At 48.6% G+C, this 9,823-nt stretch overlaps 1 protein-coding gene across 6 annotated transcripts in view; it reads right to left on the reverse strand.

The window, feature by feature from the left end:
* LOC139273105 (putative deoxyribonuclease TATDN3) overlaps positions 1-9,822 on the reverse strand; it is a 100,102-nt gene extending 90,280 nt beyond the window's left edge. For 4 of the 6 annotated variants that reach the window (XM_070889492.1, XM_070889495.1, XM_070889494.1 and 1 more), the window contains exon 1: positions 9,499-9,821. In XM_070889492.1, the coding sequence (XP_070745593.1) occupies positions 9,499-9,552 (54 nt within the window). In that variant the 5' untranslated portion in view covers positions 9,553-9,821. Of the gene's footprint in view, positions 1-9,498 lie in introns of all 6 variants that reach the window. The other 2 variants (XM_070889496.1, XM_070889491.1) reach the window with 2 other exon arrangements.
* Position 9,823: the final 1 nt, after the last annotated feature.

Raw genomic sequence — 9,823 nt, forward strand, 5'->3', positions numbered from 1 at the left:
CCTTTTAAGACTCCCGGGTGCATTTCCTTTTTAAGGCGCCATCTTTGATGCAGGAGGATTCCATGAGGCTTCTCCTTGGGCGCCGCCATCTTTGATGCTCTGCTGTTCTGACCGAGGCCGCCGCCATCATGTTCTCCGCCGGTCCGGATGCCCTCCGTCGCCGCAGCCTCCGCTCCCCTCCGCTGCCACCTGACTTGCCGCCTCTCCTCCGGCCGTCGTCGTCGCTTCTCCGGCAGCCACTGTAGCCGCCTCCCCTGTGACCGCCGTGGCCACCGACCTCCAGCTGCAGCCACCGCCCGACTCTCCCTCTCCAGCTCACCACCCCTCCCCCCCCCCCCCCCCCCCACACCCCACACTAGGCCCCTCTCTGCAGGGCTGCTTGCCTGTGGGTGGATTGAGGCTGCAGCTCCAGCTCGGTCGGCGCTGCTCTCTGGGGACCCAGGGCACGGCAGCTCCCCGGGGAGCAGCAGCCTGTGGAGTGGTGAAGTCTTCCCAGCTCCCACGGACCGTCCCCATCCACCTCCGGCCGAGGAGTGTCGGTCCATCGCCTGCAATGACCCACAAAGGTAAACCGTGCATCTCGTCCCCGTGGGATACCTGCACCATCGCTCTGCCAAGAACAGGTATTAGTTCCCTGGTGTAGGTACGGAACTTCGCCGTGACCGGGACCAGCTTGGGTCGTGCAGCTGGGTTAATCCACAGTTTATCAAAAGTTCTCTGACTCATCAACGACGGACCCGAGCCCGTGTCCACTTCCATACTCACAGGGACTCCGTTGATTTTTACTTCCCTTATCACTGGGGGCGAATCGTCGGTACACGTGTACAGTCCCAACACCTCATCATCTTCTGCCTGCTCCTCGCTGGATGGTGGATCATCCCCCATCTCCTCAGCTACATGGTGAGTCTGATTTCTTTTACACATACGCTGAAGGTGGACTTTCGTGTGGCAGGTATTGCACGTGTACTCCACAAACCTGCACTGGTGAGCCCCATGGCTTCCTCTAATGCCAGCATGGTGCTGCTTGATTGGCCCCCCTCAGCGGACTCTGAGTTTCAGGACCCCGAGGTCCATGCTCTCTGCCCCAGGCAGAGCCACGTTTTGCAGTTTTGTCCGTGGTGGGCGCTATCCTGTGGACAGTGCCAGCCGGGTTCGAGACTTTGTGGATTATTTGCTTGGTGCTGCAAGTCGAGGTCATATGTGCCCGGCTGATGGTGATCGCCTTTGTCAGAGTGACTGTGGGTTCCGTGGCTAGCAGCTTGTGAAGGAGGCCCTTGTGGCCAATCCCCATGACGAAAACGTCCCATAACGCCTCGTCAAGGTGTGCGCCAAAATCACACGCGCCGCGAGTCTCCTGAGGTCCGCAGCATATTTGGTGACATCCTGGCCCTCAGGTCTGCAGTGATGGTAGAATTTGTATCTGGCCATGAGGATGCTCTCCTTTGGTTTCAACTGGTCATGAATGAGTTCAGTCAGCTCCTCGTATGGCTTGTCCCTGGCGCTCCCGGGTGCCAGCAAATCCCTGACGAGACAGTAAACCTCATCTCCACAACTGGAGAGCAATATCGCCTTACGCTTATCTCTCATTGCGTCCGTGTCCTCCGTCAGGTCGTTTGCTGTGAAGTTGTATTCGAGCCTTTCTGTAAAGGCCTCCCAATCATTGCCCACGGTAAAATCCTTTAGCGAGCCCAGAGTAGCCATGGTTGCGTGGAGTTCGTCCGCTTCCTTGTCGCCAATGTGATGTATGTAGCACACAAATCACTGACTCCATACGGTCTGGTGTTAATCTCACTGCTGTGACCTTCGTCCTTTATTGTTCAGCTCCAGAGTGCCTCTCAGGTGTGGTGGTCAGCCTTTTATAGTGCCTGTTGCAGGCACTTCCAGGTTTCCCACCACAGCGCCCTCTGTGGTGTAGCATTGTGCTTATATTACACTTAAGGTACCAGGACGATACACACATCAATACGCAACAGAGATACTACAGTTAATCCCCTCGTTTAAATCATTAATGTACAATGTAAACAGCTGGGGCCCCAGCACAGAACCTTGCGGTACCCCACTAGTCACTGCCTGCCATCCTGAAAAGTACCCATTTACTCCTATTCTTTGCTTCCTGTCTGCCAACCAGTTCTCAATCCATGTCAGCACACTACTCCCAATCCCATGTGCTTTAACTTTGCACACCAATCTCTTGTGTGGGACCTTGTCGAAAGCCTTCTGAAAGTCCAAATACACCACATCAACTGGTTCTCCCTTGTCCACTCTACTGGAAACATCCTCAAAAAATTCCAGAAGATTTGTCAAGCATGATTTCCCTTTCACAAATCCATGCTGACTTGGACCTATTTGCAAATGCGTTGCTATGACATCCTTAATAATTGATTCCATCATTTTACCCACTACCGATGTCAGGCTGACCAGTCTATAATTCCCTGTTTTCTCTCTCCCTCCTTTTTTAAAAAGTGGGGTTACATTGGCTACCCTCCACTCCATAGGAACTGATCCAGAGTCAATGGAATGTTGGAAAATGACTGTCAATGCATCCGCTGTTGGCCAGCTGCTGAATCTCCTGAGCTTTCTCCACCCACCATCTATTCTTTAGGTCGTGGGTTTTTTGTTGGACCTTGGCCTTAAGCTGTCTGTAATACTGTTTTGCTGCTCCCGAGTTGGGTTGCTGTTTTTGGCTCAGAAATGCCCTGCACTTGCGATTTATTAGCTTTTGGATCTCCTGGTCATTCTCATCAAACCAGTCCTGGTGTTTCCTGGTTGAGTGACCGAGCGTCTGTTCGCAGGCATTGGTTATGGAGGCTTGGAGGGCAGACCAAACGCTGTGGGCATTCTGCGTCTCAGGGTCATTAAGTGACGCCAGGTTAGCAGTGAGGCACTGGCTAGCTGGCTTTCTTAGCTGGGTCCTTAAGTGCCTCGGCATTGACTTTTTTGCAGCACTGCTTCTGCTGCCGTCGCCGCTTTGGGGCTATGTTGATGTTGATGATGGAATGGATTAGGCGGTGGTCCATCCAGCAGTCATCAACTCCTGTCATGGTGCGGGTAATGCGTATATCCTTGCGATCCCAGGCTCGGATGATGACATAGTCGAGCAGGTGACAGTGTTTGGAGCGAGGGTGTTGCCACGATGCCTTGTATTTGTCCCTCTGGCGGAATAAGGTGTTGGTGATGACAAGGTCGTGCTCTAGGCATTTTGTCAGGAGCAGGGTACCGCTGGAGTTGGCTTTCACACCTCCCTAGAGAGCTATGTCCTTGTCGACCCTTGCCGAGGAGGATCAGTTTGTCGTCCGTAGGGACGTAGGACAGGGATTTTGAGAGGCTGGAGTAAAAACCCTCTTTGGTCTCATCTGTTACATCGAGTGTTGGGGCGTATGCACTGATAACTGTGGCGCATTGGTTCTGGGATAGAGTGAGTTGGAGAGTCATGAGACGTTCGTTAATCCCGCATGGGGAGTCTCTGAGGCCGTCGACCAGCTCGTTCTTGATGGCGAAACCGACTCCGTGGAGGCAGCGTTCTTCCTCTGGTTTACCTTTCCAGAAGCAGGTGTAAACTCCACCTTGTTCCTTGAGCTGGCCTTCCCCTGCCCGCCAAGTCTTGCTCAGGGCGGCGATGTCAACATCGAAGTGTCCAAGTTCCCAGGCAACTATGGCGGTGCGACGTTTTGGCCTGTCGCTGTTGGAGTTGTCCATGAGGGTCCTGACGTTCCAGGTCCCAAACTTCATATTGAAGGGTGGAAGATGCCTGTGCGTGAGATCTTTTAACGTGGGGTGGCCGTTGCACACCGGCTACCACACTGGCTTAGTTGAGCAAGGTCATGATCGCGGCAAGGGGGTCCAAAGGAGACCAGGCACTGCTGTATGAGCCTAATTGGCTACAGCGAGATGCGGGCCGTAATCTCAGCGCTGAGTAGTACCCTTCGGTGAGATGGCTGGGGGCAGGCATTGGGAAGGTCAGAGGTCTATTTTGTGGGGTGGAGGTCAGGGTGTTCAGAGTGGAAGGAGGTCAGGGCGTTCAGAGTGGAAGGAGGAGAGGTCAGAATGGTCACAGCCATTGTGGTCACTGCGTGCTGGAGGAGGGAGGCCAGGACGTCGTCGATGGATGAAGGAAGGCCAGGACGTCGCCGGAGGAAGGGAGGCCCGGAGGGAAGGCTTGCGCATGAGGTAGACCCAAACCTGTTTTTGAAGTTGGTCAAAGGCTCACCACTGCTGAGATCGCCTGGGGTTGCTGGGGGTCACTTGGAGCAGTTGAGTCGTCCGCTGTGAGTTGATCGGGAGCTCCCCGGACGCTGATGGTGTCTGCGAGGAGTAGCTAAGTCGGCCAGAACTGGTGGGGGAGTGAAGTCTTGGCAGCAGGAAAGTCCGGTAGGTTGAAGATCGGTTTGAGTGGAGATTCGGCACTCACTGATGGAGGTGAAGAGCAGGCATGATTGGGGGATGGGCAGTGGGCTCAGGTAGCTGCCCTTGCAGCATGGATTTGTGCCTTCGGGGTAAGAAATGCACCCCCTATTAGGGCCAGGGAGAGCTTAAACAGTGGAAGGGGGGAGATTGGGGGAGAAAGGGTGTCGGATGGCAACAGATGGCAAGGGATAAAGTTGTTCAGCAGAGGATCTCCCGAGGGAGCTGTCACCCCGGCGGCCATCTTACTATATATCATAAGACAATTGACTACAAGTCAAGGCATGCTATTGTCATAGAATCATAGAAAACGTACGACGCAGAAGGAGGCCATTCAGCCCATCGTGTCCGTGCCGGTCAAAAAAGAGCTAACCAGCCTAATCCCTGGCACTAGGTCCGTAGCCCTGTAGATAACAGCTTTTTAAATGCACATCCAAGTACTTTTTAAATGTGATGAGAGTTTTTGTCTCTACCACCCTTTCAAGCAATGAGTTCCAGACTCCCACCACCTTCTGGGTGTAGAAATGTTTCCTCATCTCCCCTCTAATCCTTCTACCAACTACTTTAAATCTATGCCCCCTGGCTATTGACCCCTCTGCCAAAGGAAATAGGTCTTTCCTATCCACTATCTCGGCCGCTCATAATTTTATACACCTCAATTAAATTTCTCCTCAGCCTCCTCTGTTCCAAGGAAAACAACTCCAGCCTATACAATCTTTCCTAATAGCTAAAGTTTTTCAATCCTGGCAACATCCTCGTAAATCTCCTCCGCATCCTTTCTAGTGCAATCACATCCTTCCTGTAATGTGGTGACCAGAACTGTACGCAGTACTCAAGCTGTGGTCTAACTAGTGTTGTATACAGTTCTAGCATAACTTCCCTGCTCTTGTATTCTATGCCTCAGCTAATAAAGGAAAGGATTCCGTAAGCCTTTTTAACTACCTTATCAATCTGTCCGGCTACCTTTAAGGATCTGTGGATATATACTCCAAGGTCATTCTGTTCCTCCACACCTCTCAATATCCTCCCATTGATTGTGTATTCCCTTGCCTTGTTGCCCCTCCCCAAATGCATTACCTCACACTTTTCCGGATTGAATTCTATTTGCCACTTTTCTGCCCAACTGACCAGTTCATCAATATCTTCCTGCAGTCTGGAGCTTTTCTCCTCCTCCTCTGACTACCACATGGCCAATTTTTGTATCATCCGCAAATTTCTTTTATCATGCCTCCTACATTTAAGTCAAGGTTTTGTCCTTGTATAAGATATTAGTCAGGCCTCACTTAGAATACTGTGTCCAGTTTTGGTCTGCTCACATGGTGGGTGATATTAAGGCTTTGGAATGGGTACAAGGAGGGCCACTAGAGTAATTCCCAGTATAAAGCATCTTAGTTATCAAAATAGCCAAAAAGAGTTGGGACTCTACACTTTAGAAAAGCGTAGAACTAGGGGTGATCTGATTGAGGTTTATAAGATAATGAAGGGAATAGATTGTGTTCAAGTTGACAGTTTGTTCCAATAGGTTAGGAAGGACCAAGGCTCACAATTTTAAGTTGTATAAGATCAGGTCTAGGTTAGCTGTCAGAAGGTGATTCTTTTCCCAGAGAATAGTGGACCTCTGGAACAAGCTGCTGGCTTGTGCGATGGACATTGATTCACAAGAACATAAGAATTAGGAGCAGGAGTAGGCCATATGGCTCCTCGAGCCTGCTTCACCATTCAATAAGATCATGGTTGATCTTCGACCTCAACTCCACTTTCCTGCACTATCCCCATATCTCTTGGTTGCCCTAAAGTTCAAAAGTCTATCAATCTCAGCCTTGAATATATTCAACAATTGAGCATCTATAGCCCTTTGGAGTAGGGAATTCCAAAAATTCACAACCCTCTTCCTCTCAGTCTTAAATGGCCGAACCATCCTAAGACTATGCCCCCTGGTCCTAGACTCTCCAGCCAGAGGAAACAACCTCTCAGCATCTACCATGTCAATCCCCCTCAGAATCGTATATGTTTCAATGAGATCAGCGCTCATTCTTCTAAACTCCAGAGAATATAGGCCCAATCTACTCAATTTCTCCTCATAGGACAGTCCTCTCATCCAGGGATCAATCTAGTAAACCTTTGTCGCACCACCTCCAAGGCAAATGTGTCCTTCCTCAGATAAGGAAACTGCTGAATTCCTCCATGCGAGACCCAGACCTATGTCTGGCAGGGACAGAGATCACCTCTTACAAAAGGTAGGTACTTCAAGGAATTCAGGACCAGAATGATCCCCTGGAATAGTTTTGATCACCTCGGGAGTCAGAGAGGAATTTCCCAATTATTTTCCCCAAATTGGCCTGAGTTTTCATCTGGTTATTCGCTTCTCTTAGGAGATAACATGATTTTGGGTGGGGTGAGAAGTGTATATATTGTGATACACAAGCTATAACATGTGTGCAGGGCAGGCTGGAAGGACCAGAGGGTCTTTTCTGTCTGTCATTGTTCCTATATTTGTAAATATTGTATATAGCTGTTTTCACCATTTTTCTGGAGCTTCCAGTGAAGAGACCGGGAGAACCCCTGTGGAAATTCTTCCAAGTTTTCAGACTTTATGGAGAGCGATGATGATATAAGGGTGGGGGGGGGGGGGGGGGGGAAGAGGGTGAGTAGCAGGATGGGAGCACCTACTTTTTCTGCATAGAATCTCTTTTTTGTGCTCGATGTTTTATGAATGGGAGTTTTTTTGTTAAAGTGGGTATCTTGCTTTTTCTGCATTGAGGGTCCTGTTATTTGTATATGGGATTTCTGTTTTTAAAGTTTAGCGGTCTTGCTTTTTAGTTTAGGCATCTCACTTTTTTATGTATGAGGCTTGTGTTTCTGTGTACAGGAGCTCACATTACTGCATAATTATACGTGGCTCAATCACTAGTTTTGACATGAGTGCCTGATCCAAAATGTTGTACATCCATGCACCACAGAAGATATTTATGACAAAGATAATGGAACATGCAAGTATGGGGAATCTGGCCATATGGATAGATAGATGATTGCAGGCAAAGGCTAGAGTTAAACAGGAAGCTTGTTGGAATGGTATTGTGTTGTAAGTGATGGTCCACAGGGATCTGTGTTGGGGGCGCTCTTATTTACTATATATATGATCTGCAATTAGGAACTGCTGGAACAAAAGCAAAATTTGCTTATATTCAATTTATGGTGTGGTGAAGATTGTGAGGAGCACATTGCGCGAGGACATAGATGACTCGGAAGATGGGCAGAACAGTGGCAGTTTGAGTTCAATGTGAGAGATTTAGGAGTCCAAGTACAGAAATCACTAAAAAACTAAATAAATTTAAAATGCTAATGGAATTTTAAAAAAATTGTTCCTGGGATGTCCATGTCGCTGGCAAGGCCAGCATTTATTGCCCATCCCTAATTGCCCTTGCGAAGGTGGTGGTGAGCCATCTTCCTAAACTGGTGCAGTCCATGTGGTGAAGGTACTCCCACAGTGCTGTTGGGGAGTGAGTTCCAGGATTTTAACCCAGCAACAATGATGGAACAGTTCCAAGTCAGGATTGTGTGTAACTTGGAGAGGAACGTGGAGGTGGTGGTGTTCCCATGCACCTGCTGCCCTTGTCCTTCTAGGTGGCAGAGGTCACGGGTTTGGGAGGTGCTGCCGAAGAAGCCTTAGCGAGTTGCTGCAGTGCATCTTGTAGATGGTACACAATGCAGCCACGCTGCGCCGGTGGTGGAGGGAGTGAATGTTTAAGGTGGTGGATGAGGTGCCAATCAAGCGGGCTGCTTTGACCTGGATTGTGTCAAGCTTCTTGAGTGTTGTTGGAGCTGCACTCATCCAGGCAAGTGGAGAATATTCCAGCACACTCTTGACTTGTGCCTTGTAGATGATGGAAAGGCTTTGGGGAGTCAGGAAGTGAGACACTCACTGCAGAATACCTAGCCTCTGACCTGCTCTTATGTATGTGGCTGGTCCATTTAAGTTGGTGACACCCAGGATGTTGATGATGGGGGATTCAGCAATGGTAATGATGTTGAATGTCAAGGGGCAGTGGTTAGACTCTTGCTTGTTGGAATGCTGGACTTTATCTCAAGGGGGCTGGAATACAAAGGTGTGGAAGTTATATTACAGTTATATAAGGCACTGGTTAGACCCCATTTAGAGTACTGCATTCAGTTCTGGGATCTGCACTTCAGGAAGGATATATTGGCCTTGGAGCGGCTGCAGCAGATTCACCAGAATTAGAACAGTGCAAAATAGGTTACATTATGAGGACAGATTGCACAGACTAGGGGTAGTCTTGTATTCTCTTGAGAATCGAAGATTAAGGTGTGATCTAATTGAGGTGTTTAAGATGATTAAAAGGAGTTGATAGGGTAGATAGAAACTTTTTCCTCTGGTGGGAGTGTCCAGAACAAGGGGATATAACCTTAAATATAGAGCAAGGCCTTTCAGGGATGATGTCAGGAAGCACTTCTTCACACAAATAATAGTGGAAACTCTTTACCCCACGCTGCTGTTGATGCTGGGAATTAATGTAAAAATGTAAAAACTGAGATTGATAGATTTTTGTTAGGCAAGTGCATTCAAGGTTATAGAACCAAGGCGGGTAGATGATGAAGTTAAGTTACAGATGAGACATGATCAAATTGAATGGTGGAACAGGCTTGAGGGGCTGAATGGCTTACTCCTGTTCCTATGTTCCAAGATGGGTGGCAGTAACAGTTCAATTCAGAAAAATGCAATGTAATATTACTACAATCAGGAAGTAATAATAAGAAAAACAAATAAGATCCAGTTGGAGTTCTGGGCACTTTACTATAGAAACGTTATAAAAACAATGAAAAGTACAACACTAATTCAATATCAACGTGAATTTGCATTTATTTGGCGCAATTAATATAAATAATATCCCAAACTGATTCACAAATAGAATGCATAGGCAAATAAACACTGAGCCATGAGTTCTCCTCTCCCCCGGAATAAAACCATCCGCACTGGCGGTACGAAGCGCAGGTCGGAAATATTACACTGTAATCACTAACAGTTCGAGAAGACATTGCTTTTGCTGTGAGTGGAAGGGCCCGAGGCCTAGCTCTTACTGTGCGGAACTCCCGCGCTGCCAGGTGACAGTGACAGTCGATGAATCCGCTCATGTTGCCCGGACTGCAAAATCCGACGCACTTCCGGGTCCTTTATGATTTAATGATTAGCAGGATGCAGCGACCTTCCTTGGTACCTGGGAATCGTCATTTTACATTCTGGTGTATTATTTACGTCTCTTCCGCAAATAAACGGCTGAATTTATTTTTCACAAACAATAGCTCTTCTGCGTGGTTTTATGCGCCATGCACGTTGGTTAAATCTGATTGCAGCGTGGGCGGAACTGTTGTTATGGGACGTGTTTCTCGCCGGAACTGCCGTGAC

This window comes from Pristiophorus japonicus, chromosome 9 (genome assembly GCF_044704955.1).
Source record: "Pristiophorus japonicus isolate sPriJap1 chromosome 9, sPriJap1.hap1, whole genome shotgun sequence".
Taxonomy (NCBI): Eukaryota; Metazoa; Chordata; class Chondrichthyes; family Pristiophoridae; genus Pristiophorus; species Pristiophorus japonicus.